Here is a 16,350-nt window from a genome sequence, read left to right as displayed (position 1 = left end):
TGTACAAGTCACAGGTAACAGTGACTAACAAGACAGCTCATGACTGTAATGAGAAATAGGTGTTCCCGTTTTTGTTTCCTTTGAGATCTACATCGTAGCTTTTGATTTTATCCAGCCGACGATCACATTGTTTTATGACATATTTCAGCCTTCAATAAAAGGTGGAGCTGGTTACGAATGAAGCATTGTTATTTCTTTTCGGTATAGATTTGCAAAGCATTCCTTTAAAATCAATTTGAAATGTAGAAAGAAACTTAAGTTAAGAGTGGGTGTTAATGAAGATGTATAATGATTTATTTGTCGAGAACGATCACAAATTAGCTGGGTCAGCATTTTCAATTGCTTTTTATGTAAAGAAGCATTTACAATTTTAGCGATTCAATTTTAAATTAGGTAACATTACTTTTCTAAAAAGATTTTTTGAAAAATGGCCTTTTGTAAAGATTCTTTTGTGGAAGTTTCTGGAAACTGACAAAAACTGCAGTAACACTTCCCTGATTTATACATAAAAGTAAATTGAATTTGCTAACACAGCACTTTCCATGTGTACACAAGGGAACACGATAGGGGTCTAACCACACTGGGAAGGTTTAGTAATGACAACTGCGAACAAGATAGCAGTTCAGTGTACGTCCACAGATCTCTCTGCTAGACAGTAAGAGAGGGTGACCTTCAACATGAGTTCTTGTCGATTCAGAATCAGACAATACCCCCGAGTTCTAGCCGATGCGTAATCCAGGGCGTTTCTTTTGTAAAAAAGCTGTATTTGAATAAAACTAAAATTTAAAGGGTAGAGTGAAAGCTATTTGCAATCTCTCTTCTGCTAATGTATGGAAAGTCCTCGCTCGCCCCCTTCTTTCCCGCCTCCCCACTCCCCCACATCGAACGCTCAGTCCTTAGATCTCTCTCAGAATTTCAAAAGCATCCCAGTGCCATCCTCCTGCAACAAGATGCTGCTTTCTCGCCTCTTTAATCCCCACTCACAGTCGAATTTTTAATCCCCCTCCGCGAAAGAATACAATCTTCCCGTCCGTTAATCATAAAGATTTGCCTCTTCAAAAAGTATATAAGACAACTGAAAAACAAAAACAAGCAAGACAAACCCTGTTCCCCCGCCAATTAATCGCTCTTGCACACCTTTAATCGCGAACAGGTTTTTGCTTCTTCTGAAACGGGCCCCCAGAAAAATGACTTTTTCGTTTCGATATATGCGTTTAATCTAATATGGTCATTCAAAATCACTCTTTCTTTACAAAACTGGAAAGTAGCCTAATAGCTTGCCATTCATTTTAACGCATTGCAGCATATATTTTTTCTTCATCGTACTTTACAACAGAAATAGCAATTTCGCCGCAAAGTTCTGTTAAACTAATTGTGGACCTGGCCGAAGGACTGGATAGTACGAAATGAACACCTGAAGATCGCAGCTGGGACATTTGAGTAAAGAAATAACACACACTCGTCGCCTCGGTACAAAGTACGCACTCTCATTTCAACGTCGTCGACGTGGGAGAAAAAGTGGAGCTCCTCGAAAGTACTATGGAATATTTTGTCGGGAATGTGATGTCCACACCAACTATTGGAACGTACAAAGTCACCAGAAGACGTCTACAATCCAAAGAACTAGTTTTAAGTTTATGGAAGACCGCACATGAGTTGACGTGACATCGAGTTGTGGCGGATCTGTCTGTGGTTTGATAGGCGCCACTCTGAACAAGCAGGAAGTGGGTGTATAGGCATTTACAATGTACGTACTACACGACACGGTAAATAATTATTACCCATTCATGAATATTAATTCCTGTTGTTGCCATGCCATCAAAACAGTAAATAACTGTTTACGCTAATCTCATTAAATATTATGACGATGATTGTGACGATTTCAGGGACCCGGAATATACTGTACCGAAACCGCGATATACACGCCCCGGTGATGGGACGACGTCATTGACGGGATAGGTAAAGTCGCAGTACTGGGACTGGGAACCCTTACTGATTCTGCCCCATCAATTGAATACAAAAGCGTTTTCTCAGTAAACATCTGAAAAGAGTGTTTTTGATATTTTTTTGTCAGCAAGATTGGAAAATCAAACCATCATTTACCAAAATCAAACATTTTCTCCGTTTTTATTGTCTGCGTAATGCGTAATATTTTGTCAGTCAAATGTTTTTTTCTCGATTTAATTTGTTAATTTGTGATATTTTAGTGAGAGTGGTTCTCGCAACTTCTGAATTTGAAAAAAAAACAAAGCGAAAACCACCACCAAAAAATAATGATTTAGCACGGTACGCAACACAAACCCCTCCTTTGACAGATCAGTGAGAGACCTTCAGAATGGATTCCGCATGCCGCATCCCACCCCCGCTTGTAGGATGGTAAAGTCCCACCCCTCACAAAACACTTTAAGCCAATCCCGTGACTCGGTTCAAGATGCATCGATTTTCTGCATCGATAAAGTAATGAACGACGTGTGCAAACGTACAATTATATTATTGTAAGGCATTTGTTCAGCAATCAGTAATCTCCAAGACTCGCAGAGTGTGTGCATCAAGCTCAGTCCTCACTTGCAATTTCAGATTTTACACTTGCCAACTTTATGATTGAAATCAGAGCTACAGTTTTTACAACATCAAGAACAGCTCAGGAATATTCCTTTCTGCACCATTCAAAGAAAAAAAGTACTCTATCCTTGACAATTGTGATTTTTCCAAAACTGGCAGAAGATGGGTTCACCTGTGTGTTGTAAATTATCTCTAGTTGTAGGTTTGTCACTGATCGCTGGTTTTCTACCTGTGAGCAAGACTGCCGCTCTTGATGTTGAGCAGGAAGTCGCATGCCCTCCTGACAGCTTTGTGGATTGGTCTGGAAAGTGTAAAAGCTGCACTGAATGTGAACATCAGGCCGACTGCCCTAACTGCAGGGTGCAGGATCATCATGGACAGGACAGTAAGGCTTCCAGCACTGTTCCAGACTGCCCCAAGGGATTTTTTCCTGATAACTTTGGTGGCTGCAAGGATTGCCAGCTGTGCGACGACGGGGCCTCGATACCAGGATGTGAATTATGTGGTGAGTACACACATGCTTATATTTCCTAGTTCCATTTTTTTAAGCTCGGAATCCATTTACAAACACATCGTAAATCTGATAAAAAACACTTTATCTTCAGTCACAAACTATGCCTCACTTGCAGAATGCAACATTCTGCAAAGAAAAAGAAATTAGCAAAGAGTCAGGGGATTTCTGGATGATATGTGGATTTCCAAGGATCAAATTTTTTATCAAATTCACTTGAGACTACGGTTTTCACAGAACTATACATGATCCATTCTGGACAATTCAGATAGGATGCCCAGTGAACTTGACCTCCTTGACTTCACGTCGAGTAACAGCTTCAGTAACTTCATTAAATTTTGCTTAGTTTTGCAAAATCAGAATTAAATTGTGTTGGCTGCTTTCACCTTCATTTTTGTATAATTTCAAGATGAGGCTGCTGAAATGTGGGACGAAATAATGAATCAAAATTAAGACGTTAATATGGACAAATGTTGAAGACTGTCTCATACTTCTGATTAAGTGGATCAGTTTTTAATGATTTTTTGTCAAAAGTGAAATTTTACAAAATGCCAGTCTTGGGTCTGGCGCTGTTGGAGTTGAACTGATGTCAGAAATCGTAGTCTTAGGTCAGGGGTGTCATCATCAGAGCCATGGAGATTGTAGGGATGCCGTGATAGCCTGTATGTCTCTTGCTGCATCTATGGTTCGCCGACGGACAAAGAAACCATGGTAAAACTCATCAGAGTGTAAACACCTATTGAAACAAAAAAATACCTGCAATTTAGAATCAAAAGAACTAAAAATTCAAAAGTGGGCTAATCATGCAATGTTAGCTGTAGCTCTGCATTGTCTCATTTTCATGTAACAAAGGCAAGTCAAGTGGACCACTCCAACAATGTGTGCATCAATTAGAACCGTATATTTGTCATTTTTCTCAGCTATTCAAACTACACAAGAGCGATATTATCCCAGTTTTCACTCCCACACAGCCCTGGATAAGCTGTTACAACAATCATCTTGTGGTTTCTATTTCTTACCCTGGGTGGCCAATGGCAAGACCCTTTCTTCTCTTTCTTTCCTATTATTCTCCCGACAAAATACGCTCTTTGTTTTAGATATTATTCCGCAAGCAAAATTGAATCGTGTCTGGAATGGAGAGAATGTGCCGTAATCTAATTTGCATAATTAACACAATTGCTAGTGGTTGCCTAAAGTGTTGACTTACAGGGAGGAGGTACAGGGTACAAAAGTTGCCGCAGCTAGGAACAAATGCACCGACTTTGTTTAGTGTTAATCTCCAGTTAAATATACAGAATTGGATAATGAGGGTGGATTATAAATAGCCTGGGAAACCTCTCTTTTTATTGCATTGTTATTTTTTTCTTTTTTGTTTTAACGGTTTGGTGCCTGTCGCTTTGAGCACCATAGAATTGTGATTGCCCATGCCTTCGCCCAGAGCGCCACAGAGCTGCAGCATGATACATCGTAATTCTGTACATCAGAATGAAACAGGAGTGGCATGCTCTGTGACTAAACCCTTTGCGCGCCAAAATCAATTTTTGTCACCTTTGTAAAATATCTTTGCCCAAGTCATTTTTTTGTTTAGTTTTTTGCCAAAATTTTGATAAAAAATTGTTGCCAATGGAATGTGACGTCCATGTCATCCAAAAGTATCAAAACATTACTGAAAAAAAAATCATACAAACTTGTAAAATGTTGAACTTTAAATTTTGGTGGGAAAAATTACAGCACTCGAAGGGTTAATAATAGACCATACTGCGTGGGCTTCCAGTCACGTGAAACTGTTCTAGGTCCTTTATCAGTTTTCTATGTTTGTTTCCAAAGAAGATATGAATGTTTGCTGTGAAAAGAAGGAGGGCTTTGGAATTTGCTGTGTTTTGGAAACTGATAAAAAATGTCTTTGATTTGAATGTAATTGGTCATGCATAGACCACATCAAAGGTGATCTGATTCTGTGATAGCCAGAATATTTCCTGTCTTGAGAGTGGCAACTCGGCAGGAAGACTCCTTTACACAAACAGAAATGATTCAGATTAAATATATTCACAAGTAAATGAGGACAAGGTTGTTTGTATTCTCTTCAATTATCTGCCGGGATAGTTTCTGCCACTTTGTTGTGGGTTCAGTGATTGATTTTCGCCCTTGTCAGAACTGACCTGTTTTCAGTACTTCTGTAGATGTTTGATGTTTGGGATAATCACTAAGTGAGAAAAACAAACAAGGGCACCGGTTTCTCAAACATCGTGATGTGAATTAATCCCTATTTGGTGAGTGGACCTATTCTACAAGGGGTTGGGGAATCCCCAAGTTAGATACTTAAACTGGATTAAAGCTAATCTGTGTCACCAACCACTGGTCACTCTGCTGTGCGATTCCTTTACTGACTTACCCCCAACTTCCTGGATGCCACGGTGTCGGTGATCATGAATGAAAATAACCAATCTAATACAGTATGTGAACTTCCGATTAATGTCGCTTTCACACCATTTGAAATTCCACTCCGGTTGAGCTCCATGGGTGATGATAGAGAGCCCAGTGTTTCTTATGTCCTGTCTGAATACCAAGGTTGTCAACAGATGTGAAAGGAAAGACCGTGCAGTGCTGTGAAATCTTCATGCTCGTTATAGAGATTGATTACATCGGTAAAAGTCATAGTAGCCAACATCTGTCTGCTAGTCGGAGGAATGCCGCTTATTTTTTCTGTGTCCTAACTCAGACAACCGACATCCAGACAAAAATGCCGGAATAAACAGCGACACCGGTTAGGTCTCTATGTTAGATTATTTCAGTATCATGTTGTTTACTGCCGTCACTCGAAGGCGGAAACATTGTTTCTCTGTTTTATGCTTCGGAATATTTGATTTATTAGAGTTTGATGAAATTCAATGGTTTCTGATAAGTTGGTCGCATTATTGTCGCTTGTAAACGGTGAAGAGATTTAACGGTAGCTTGAAATACCACCAGAAAAGTAATTTTTTATCATAAAAATCTTAGCCTTAAGCTGATGCAGGCACGAATTGTAAAACTGTTTACAGTTGTGAAACATTTTGTTAATAAGTTGTTATCTTGTCTTCAACCAATGGAGCCAGCATAAACATCACTTGAGTACAATACATGGACAGGACGTTATGAGATTTTTTATTGTGTGAACATTTCAGCCTTAAAATCAGTGAATATAAGGCTAATTAATTTCTTTTGTGACATTGTTTTAGCCTCAAACCACTGAATATGAAAATAATTTCTGGAATGTGTAAACACTCAATATGATTATGTTCATATTTTTTGTGTTGTTATTAGCATATAAATTGGACTGTGGCGGTCCCTGGCAAGTCTTTGCTAAAGTATGCTGTATGTTATGCCACGCAATAGTGTTCTGCCGAGTCTTGGCTGTGCAAAAATTTACAGATTACCTCGTTATGCAAACAGGTTGTTGATAATTGGCATGCTGGAAGAATGTGGGCTAGGGTGGAGTGTGTTTTGCTGAAATCATCATGACTTTGAGAAATATGTGTCTTGAAAACCTGTCTAACTTGTCGTGAAGCTGTGGAATGTCTTATATGGCCCTCAAAATTTGATTTTGAACTTTGCCATTTCATTATCGCTTTTCTTTTACAAAGTTTATTGATAGTGTCTGTAGTCCGGTGGTAATATCTTTGTGGTCCGTGAATTAAAGTTTTGATTGAAACAAATTACTGATATTCAAAAATTTTTTAAATTTTGTTTGCTATTTTCTGCACAATTTTATCGGCAGAGTGTGATATTTTGACAGGAGGAGTGCAAAATCCTAATGTATCACTGCTCTAAGTCCCAGCTTTGTCGAAATACCCAGCAACAAATACCGCGCAATGAAATGTCAAAAACGAATTCCGATCTCAGAAGTAGTTTGTTCAATTTCCGAGGGCCCTTGCAATGAGTCTGTGTTTGTTTGGAAGTTGTTCGTGATAGCTTAGCAACGTAAATGCTGCTCTCTGTTCTCAGACGTAATGAAGTGAAGTTATTCATAGATGGCTTCTGTCGGCGCTGAACTCAACCTGCTGTGAAAACAAACGATGGCCGAAATAATTGCAAAGTGTTCATGCTTGTAATGGTTTATTGGTTTGCTTTTCCTGAATCGTCCCATTGTAGAATGTTGATATTTGAAGCAATAAGCTTTCACTTGTGATGTTCTGGAGTGAAAGTGACCCATATAGGAGAGTCTGTGATTGTAGACTTTACAGTGCCTAGCTACCCCATATTGGTGTGTTTGAATCCAATCATTACCACAGAAAACAGCTTGGTTGATACCAAAGATTCACGATTGGAGGGGGGTTTTTTGGTATATCGGCTACATTATCATTCAGTCACCTGTTATAACAGAATATAATTAGCCAATTGTCCGTTCTGCTCTGTTCCATGTCAATCAATTGTTTGTTGAATGTTTTTTCTCATGGGAAGTTTGGAAGTTTGAAACAGCAGATAAAAATAAACCTTCAGCTCATTGTCATTTTGATAATATTGATTCAGCTAGCCTATTTGTGTGCTGACAAAAACAAGGTAGAACAGGGAATGGTATTTGAGGAGCTCAGCCTGAAAACCAATGTAACTGATAGTTTGTAATCCCCCAGCTTTTCAATGTACCAATCCACCTGCCCCATTTACACCTACAGGGCTATACCAAAATGACACCATTTAAAGATTGATAATGATCTCCGCCGATTGTACAGCTGTCACAGTTAAGTGTGCATGAATTGTCAAACAAAGCAACCGATACCCTTGGCCTTCTTTGCCGACCTTTTGGTACCGTGTAAGGACAAGGTCAGCGCAACAGGTTGCATCAGACCTATTTCATGTACAGTTTGTTTCTCATCTTGACCTTTGAGTTACTTTCTTGTGCAATACAAATGTGATTATTTTGAATCCCTATGAGGAGAATAATACGGGAAAGTAGAGGGCAGTAAATTGAAGGAGAGGGGGTCGGAAAGAAGTCAATGAAAAAAACCGAAGTAATTGTCGGAGATTAAGGAAAAGGAGGGAAGATTGTTCAAGACAGAGGAGTTGATCAAAAATGGAGTGTAGGAGGAGATAAAGGAAGAGGAGGGGAGAGTAGGTGGGGGGGGTAGATTGGATAAGGGTAGATAGGACCTAGGGAGAGTGAGGAATACATGTTGAGATAAGAGGAAAAAGTAAATGAGATGGGGAGGGAGTAATTTGTGTAGAGACATGATTGAGGTGAATTTAGAGGAGACTGGGAATACATGTACAGGGAGGGTTGTGGGGACTTGATGGAAGAAAACAGGAGGTAGATTGAGGAGGGGAATGGAGGAGGAAAACAACATGACTGTAGGCTTATTGTGATATGCTTTAGGCTTTCACTGGAATAGTTTGGTTGCAATGTCACGATGTAAACAAACGTTACTGTGTAAGGTTGGTCTTGGGTGACATTTGTATTATGGCAGCAAGAGTGAGTCATCATTGTATCGTAAATTATATACATTATGTTCACAAAATGACACAAAAGTCGGAACAAGGAAGTTATTCTGTCAATGAAATGGTCTTTGAACACACTACCCTGTGTATTGTAGAGTTCACCAGATATAAAGCACCTAGGGGGATCCCGTTATGACGTTCTCATCAGAGCTTGAAGCCCTAGAACTCCTGTGTGCTCCTCCCTGAATGATGACATCACTGTCTAAGTATGGAAACACAAGACTTGTTGTATAAAAAGGCATGACAGCACACACATGAGCTCAGTCAAATCATGTGAGTGATGTAGTTAGTCTGGCTCAGCATTTCATCATATCAGAGAGTGTCGTCTGAGTGTGTTGTGCCCGTACAATGTGTGTGAGAGAGCCATTGATTCAACCATGTATCGCACTGCAGGTAATGCTTATTGATCATTAGGGGTTTTATGAATTTGGCCTTGTGTCACGTGACAACCACTGGCCTTCAAACAAGGTGATGATGAGACAAATAATTTGTAATGATGGTTTAATTAGATGTCTGTTTAGTGAACAATTAATTGGCTTTTCCAGTTCAAGGATTTCTTGCATTGCTCAATGGCTAAGTGGTTCACACCTGAGAGTCCATACCCAGAATATCGTAAGGGGAGAAATCTCTGGGCTGCATAAGTTAGAATTCACCGTATACCTTGAATTATTCTTATGATTTTTGTTTCCTGATTTTAATATTCTAAAGAATTACCATTAAGGCTGCTGGATGTGCAACTATAATGAATGACAGCTAAAATTATTTTTAGCCACTTTTTATTCAAAGTTTTTTGATGAAATCAATCATGAATATTTTGTAAATGTAACAAAGTTTTAGTAAGATTGCAACAGTGAGAATCGTTGTACATGTTCCACAACAGCATTTCACTCCTAGTATTGCTGAAATCTATGATGAAACTACCATTTCAAACCATTTAGCCTCATCAAAAGCTGACAAATGTGATGGTTGACATTTATTTTTCAGCATTAAAGAACCATTTGCCAACTCACTTTGTTTTTAACTTGCCCTACAGGATGTTGAATATCTAGAACTGTGGTTGTAATGTTTAATACAACGGTTAGATGTGTATGGACACTGATATTTATCTGTTTTGTTTGATAATTGATGAATTTATGGATACAAGTATATTCGTTGGTCAACAATAACATTTGCAAGTCATAAATGTGCAGTTTATGTTTACAAACCTTGTAAAGCTATTTCAACACTTGCATAGGGAGAGCATGAAATGTAGCCATCATGTTTCATCCAAAAGAAATTGACAAAGCTAAATTTACAGGGGCTTTAAGTTTGAAGGATGTTCTTTCTTAGTTTTACATTCACGTTGACAATTGACAATTGTGATGTCTTCAGGGGTAGCTGTACACGTCAGCTAATTAAGTTCCATCCAGCTTTCCTTACAAACAATGAATGCTGATGTAATCATGAAAAATGTGTTCCGTACCAGCTAGTGTAACCAAGTGTATATCATAGATTTGCTAAGAATAAAAACACAATCAAGGTCTTGCATAACCCACTGACAACCCTGAACAACAGAATCACTACGTCACAATATTTTTGCAGTGAATTGAACCGTGACAAGGCAGTCAGTTACTATTTTTAGCCTGCGGAGTCATTGCTTAGGGTTAGCTGTTTTGTGTGCACAACACTTGCTTTCATGGGAACCCGAAATAACAGCATCACCAGACACTGTGGGTCAAAGTTCAACCAGGGTCATTCACTCAAGGACTTGTGTGCAGCTCAGTTTTCTGCTCAAAATTTTCAGATCAAATGGCTAAACTCCAGTTTGAAAAAGTGAAAAAATATTTTTGTTCCTGTTATTGATAAGTTTTGCTTTCGTTTTGTTCCTCAGGTGTTGAAACAGCTTCACAAGTGGCCAGCGGTGAAAATTTAGAAGTAGCCGAAATCACAACTGCCCCAACCTTGCCATTGTTTATTGAACTTCCTAAACTGCAAGCGCTCCGGAATGGTCACAGTGAAATTTCAGCTGATGCTCTACATGCCCCAGGTGAGAACACATTTCATTGTTGCCATGGTATTTCGTACCTACACCACGATGACAACCGTGCCATTCATCTGTACTGGTAGCTGTCACTGAAGCATCGATCTGAAACTTCACAGAAGTGCTCCAAATGTTTCAAAATTAATTTTGAAAACATTCATTTCCAGACAATGCTGCAAAGAAATTTATCCATAAGCTTCATCAAATCCTCGAATAAGTGTTTTGACTTGTCAATACAAATGTTGCAAGGTAGAATACATAAAGACAGTCAGTCATTGTTGTATTATGCTCTGTGCATACCACTGTAAATCGACAAGAACTGTTAAGAAACTTTGCACGTTTTTTTCATTTATCAAATTTCAGATCCACTTGAACAGGATGATGATGTAATGTATAACTATCTTCTCGGGGCCGGCGTCATAGCAACCATTGTACTCTCATTCATAGCGATATTCCTGGCATACAATGTAACCCGTGGCGTGCGTCAACAAGTTCACCAAGGGAGGAGACAATCTTACCCATACAACAGTGAGTATTATGACATCACAGAGCCTTGATATATTTAGTTCGGACAAGTAGCCCTATTGTTAAAAATTTTCCAGTCCATTAAAAACTGTCGCTGGCCAACTTTCTTACATTACCAATTTCCTGGAAGGCAATACAGAGAATAGCTTACACAGTTGGTTGTGTCTAATGTACCTTTTAACTGTATCAGTGCTTTAAAAGGTTCTTAAAATTACCCCTGGATATGGTGTCTGTGATTTGTGATCTGATCAGCTACAACAGGATGTTGCCTGATTGCCTACTGCTTGTGTGGAATCAATTTTCTCAAGACCCAGAATATTGTGTTACCTTGCTTCCTACTGTACTTCATACATTTTTTTCTGGGAAAATTTCTTAGTTTTTTTTAAATTATTCTATGAGCATTACCAGTAGTGAGAGTTTTAGAACGTTGGAGCTCAGAAAAATAAAATTTTGAGGAAGACTTGATTTGAATACAACTGTTGAATCATTGAGGTTCCTGTCATGAAGAATGAGACGCATCGTGTTCTCGTTTGAGATAATATCATTTATTGATCTTTTTCTGTGTTCTTTCTGCAGCTTCCATTCACTACAGAAATCAACGAGCAGTTGTCCAGCTGCACAGTTTCCGCGAAGCGAGACGAAACAGTCCAGTCCACTACAAGGTGCCTTCCTCACGACAGAGCGACAGCAATCAGCCAGCAATCAAAGCAAAGTATTACAAAGTTTATTTACCCCAGAAAGATGCATCCCTAGCTGGTGCTGGCAGCCAGCGACTCACAGCGACTTCATCACATTTCGTGCAAATCCACCCACCGGCGCCCCTCCACCTTGAAAAACCCCACCAGGACACCAGGAGCAAAGCTACCAAGGTGGCGCCCTCAACGTTACACTGCCAACAGCATGGAAAGCCTGTCCAATCACTGTCTAAAGATAGCAACAGGGCTGACGTCATCACACAAACAGCTGATTTTAGTAAAAATTTCTCAGAAACAACTAGCAGTCAGCTATTTCACTGGAACTCATCAAATACACCAACCTCCAAACAAGCCATGGTTACCATCGTTTAGATATGTAGCAACATATGTACAAGAAATTTTAATCACTCTTCCAAAACTGCCAACATGTACATTATTTAAAGTTTTGTCAATATTTATACCTATTTATAATATTAAAATATTGATTGTCAGCTGTGTTTTTTTTAATTTATTATTGTGAAGATTTAATATTTTTTAGAACTTTTAATATATTCAGATTTGATAATTTTAGACAGGTGAAGCATTTTGTGTGTGAGATTGAAATGTCAGTGTCTTCTGAATTATTATACATTCTAAGTTAATAATTATTTCAATTTCATATTTAATTTTAAAAGAAGGATATCATTTTGTCTTTCAAAGAAATCATTGTTTGCCAAAATTTATTTTATTTATTGTGAGTTCTACAGTAGTGCCCCAGTTTTAATAGTCAGGAAAGTTGTAATATGGTTCAATTTTAATTTGTCCATTATATGAGATGTGTTGTAATGATAGCAGGTATTTCTACAGAATGAGCCTTCTTGGAAAGAAATTATTGAAAAGAAAGATGAAAGATAGTTCTGTGCAGCTGGTACCTTCAAAGAAGGATAGAGTCCAAACCGATGAAGCTGATACAATTTCAGAAACATAGACGTTTTCTCTGTTGTAACTGATCATTATTTATTTCCCGGCCTTTACCACACAAGTACCTACCTTTTGAGTTTATGTAAAATATTCAAGTATTTTTTTTTTCTGAGAGATATTGCATAAGTATCCATTTGTTGTATCTAAAATGATGTAAAAAGTATCTACTTTATCATGTAACTTTCTGTGAAAGTGAAATACAGTACAGTATTTATTCAGCTTGCAACCCAAATGGTTTTCTGTCTGTTCATGATGCTTGCAGAGTGGGTGCGTTGCTTGATGTGATTGAGTGACTTATTCGTTGTAAGGTGAGATTAAACGTTACCAACTCAAGTGCAGTCATCTTGGTTTCATCATATGTTATCCATAAGTTGAGCTGGATGTTGAAGTATTACAGCATTTTCCAATGGAATATAGCTTAAGCCCATTATCTCTTGGCATTTGTCCATGGCTGTGCTCTGGTGTACACAGTTGTTACTAGCTTTTCTAGTGTGTGATAATCACCCCACCATCATCTATACACTCTGCTGGCTTACACCTTCAATTTAATCTGTCATTATGTCTATAATATCACCCCACACCTTTTTCCTCTATAAAAAACGAAAGAATTAATCATTACTTTTAGGAAGGCGCTATAACCAACTGTTGAGTTGCATTTCAGATACAACGATTTTACTATTTTCAGTATCAGTGTAAAGGAAGTCTGACACTAAACATTATAATTGCATCGTTTGTGACAATTTTCTAGCCCATAAGAGACGTCCATAAACATTATCAAGTTCATGAACATTCGTTGAACACCTGTTCTTTTATTTGATACGTTTCATTAACGTGTACGTTTCTAAAATATTAAAGTACACCACAGCCCCTCAAAACCCCGTTGTGCCCCATATGTTACACACTTGACTTCCATACCCTGTATATTGATAGTTGCTCCCCAGCTTTCACATGCTACGCAAATAGACACTCTGACAGCATAGGGATGGGGTGAGATTTACAGTCTGCTAGCATCAGATGAGCAGTGAAAAAAACTGCATCGTTAATAAATAAATGCATAAGAAAATATATAAATAATTAAATAAAGAAAGAAAGAAAAGAGAGAAATGAATGATCCCTCACGAAATGTAAGATGAAGAATAGTGTCATTGTCCGGGGTCATTGTCCTCTATTCAAATTCGGCATTGACCTCACGAATATTTTACCGGCAATTTGTTATGTAAGGTTGTCTTTGATACGCAACAGGAAGCGATTGATTATATTCTGAAACAGTTTTCAAGAATATCCCATGACGTGATATAGAGTCTACATTGTATATACATCATTACAATACAAAGGAGAACAGCCAGTGGTCGGCTTGCTTTGTAAATGTACATGTATCTGTGAAGATAAAGCGAAAAATTATGTCTTCGGCGGATGGCAATTTTTTTGAAAAGGAAAGTAAAATTTATTCACAAATAATTACTTGATTGTATGTGTCTACCATCAACATGAAGCGTCATGACTACATTACTGTGAAAAACTAACATGAAAAATGCACAAAGAATGTTTTAAATAACAAAGAGAAAGTAACGTAATTTCAATAGCGCAGTAAAATTGTCACAATGAGTTCAAGATGCATCTTTCACCTCTAAGTCTCAACAGACCCGAAAATTTACCTAGAAAATCAACTTTGTTCTTAAACTTCTGAAAGATTTACAAAGTATGCATCGGTGAAGAGAAGCAGTATTTCAGATCGTGGTTTTAAATCTCCTTTATTCCCAGGCTAATTACACAGCTTTGCTTTGGATGTCTTTTCTGTTACGTAGGTGTTGGCTTTTGCAACTTATTCCATTTACTGTATCACCCAACCACCTCAAGCAATCATCATCATGCGGATACCAATGGCAATCAGTGAACTGGAGCAAGGGTAGAAGCGCCCTCGTACGACGTCGGATCTTCCAATCAAAGACAAACTGCAATATGATGCTGTTTGGATGAAATACGAATGAAAATCCGATTTTCCGGTTAATGCCAATGCTCGTTAAGGAATAGCTATGAGTTATCAAGATCCTGCATCAGGCGTGCTCTTATTAATTCATCTTGGAAGGGGAAGGCATCAAAGAACAGGGAAGAATGAAGGAAACGAACGAAAAAAAAAACTGGACGGTATCAACCACGACAATTAAGGTAGAACGCGCCTCGAGGACACAAATCTAGACTCTTAAACTTTTACCATTCTTTTCTGATATATACCACTTGTGGGGATTCATTTTAAAGCTCTTGGTGTAAGAAAACTTTTCACCGGCTTAGTTTTTCGAAATTTCGAAAATTTAATTTTTCTCTATGGAGTTAACGCAGGGATGACGACCATTTTGAATTTAAAATATCGGTAAATCTTCAGTTATCTGTTTCCCTGGTACCAAAATTTGCACGGTGACTTAAACTATTCTCTTTCAATATCAAGAATAAAAATTGAATTTTTATTCTTGATATTGAAAGAGAATAGTTTAAAGATTCCTCAAGGAAAGTTTGAGCAATTTGGTAATGTAACTTTCAACAATGGTATCTTGCTTGCAGGGCATGACATAGACTTGGTACAAGTCTGTGATTTGTGAATGTTTGAGTGCATGGAGTGAACGCAATGATTTGTAAGCTTATTTTGCTTTCATGTGAAACGTGTGCGTGAGTATAGTGAACGCGATGAATGGGGTGAACGCTATGGAGGGGACTTTCACCCGGAATCACAGAATCCGGTAGAAACTAATTCACTACACAGCGCAGACTCAATAAGGTGATGCATTCAATGGCTGGGAAAACCTGGCCTGCGCTACCAAATTCCGAATAGGTTTGTACGAAATAGGAGAGACACAAGATAAACTATTATAAATGATTTTATTTTTAAAAATTCACCGACTTGAACCAAGTCTAGGCATGACATTATTTAGATGTGTACATGAGATTGAAGAAAGTTGAAGTCTTTGGACGATTCAACTTTACTCATTTTCAGCCTAGTGCAAACATCAATGTCTCTGAAACCATTTTCCGATCGAGTTTAACATTTGTCTGTAAGTTTCTAATTTTGATCTTATTCAGAGAGAATAAAATGACGACAACTTGGAATCTTAAGGTCAATTTTCCCATTTTTGGTGAAACATCTCTTTTACTATAATGGCTGGTCTGCTATAGCTTTCAACTTTTGTACATTTCTGTGTTTATGAGTTACACTCCAATAAAACGTGTTCAGCCGATGAGAAAATGTTGCACATTTAGGCCAGTTATCTCGTTTTTGACAAAATGTTAACTTGTATGTCCCGTTGTAGAAAGACTTTAAATTTGAATCGATTTTTTTAAAGTTTCTAGTATGATCTCATTTTGACATTTTAAAACTTGGAAATTTGCGTATGCAAATGTTCTAGGTCCATTTTGTCAATTTAGGTCAAACCATCATTTTCAGAATCATTGTCCAATACATCAGAAATCCGGTTTGATTTTTTATATAAGATAGAACAAACCTACTTATGCGGTAGGATGTCTCCTTCGACGCAGGTAACAAAATTATACTTAGGGAATATCTCATTATTGAACCTCTCAATACTGAGAAATATCGAAGGCTATCTAGGCCCGGAGAT

At 38.1% G+C, this 16,350-nt stretch overlaps 1 protein-coding gene across 2 annotated transcripts; it reads left to right on the top strand.

The window, feature by feature from the left end:
* Nucleotides 1-1,801: 1,801 nt before the first annotated feature.
* Nucleotides 1,802-12,968, top strand: LOC139151000 (platelet endothelial aggregation receptor 1-like). 2 transcript variants are annotated; one of them, XM_070723513.1, is made up of 4 exons: nucleotides 1,802-3,067; nucleotides 10,413-10,568; nucleotides 10,926-11,090; nucleotides 11,664-12,968. In XM_070723513.1, the coding sequence occupies exons 1-4, from the start codon at nucleotides 2,725-2,727 to the stop codon at nucleotides 12,152-12,154; spliced, it is 1,155 nt and encodes a 384-aa protein (XP_070579614.1). In that variant the 5' UTR covers nucleotides 1,802-2,724; the 3' UTR covers nucleotides 12,155-12,968. The 2 variants fall into 2 exon arrangements, with proteins under 2 accessions (XP_070579614.1, XP_070579615.1); XM_070723514.1 differs by lacking the exon at nucleotides 1,802-3,067 and adding an exon at nucleotides 8,221-8,935.
* Nucleotides 12,969-16,350: the final 3,382 nt, after the last annotated feature.

This window comes from Ptychodera flava, chromosome 15, assembly GCF_041260155.1.
Source record: "Ptychodera flava strain L36383 chromosome 15, AS_Pfla_20210202, whole genome shotgun sequence".
NCBI classification, from domain to species: domain Eukaryota; kingdom Metazoa; phylum Hemichordata; class Enteropneusta; family Ptychoderidae; genus Ptychodera; species Ptychodera flava.
The sequence above is the reverse complement of the archived record's forward strand: the minus strand, read 5'-3'. Positions and strand labels throughout refer to the sequence as shown.

What these genes read in the sequence shown, in the direction of transcription:
- LOC139151000 (XM_070723513.1), top strand. Translation starts at nt 2,725, where the DNA reads ATGGGTTCACCTGTGTGTTGTAAATTATCTCTAGTTGTAGGTTTGTCA. An exon ending in ACCAGGATGTGAATTATGTG is followed by an intron (nt 3,068 to 10,412) that starts GTGAGTACACAC and finishes TTTGTTCCTCAG; the next exon opens with GTGTTGAAACAGCTTCACAA. An exon ending in TGATGCTCTACATGCCCCAG is followed by an intron (nt 10,569 to 10,925) that starts GTGAGAACACAT and finishes ATCAAATTTCAG; the next exon opens with ATCCACTTGAACAGGATGAT.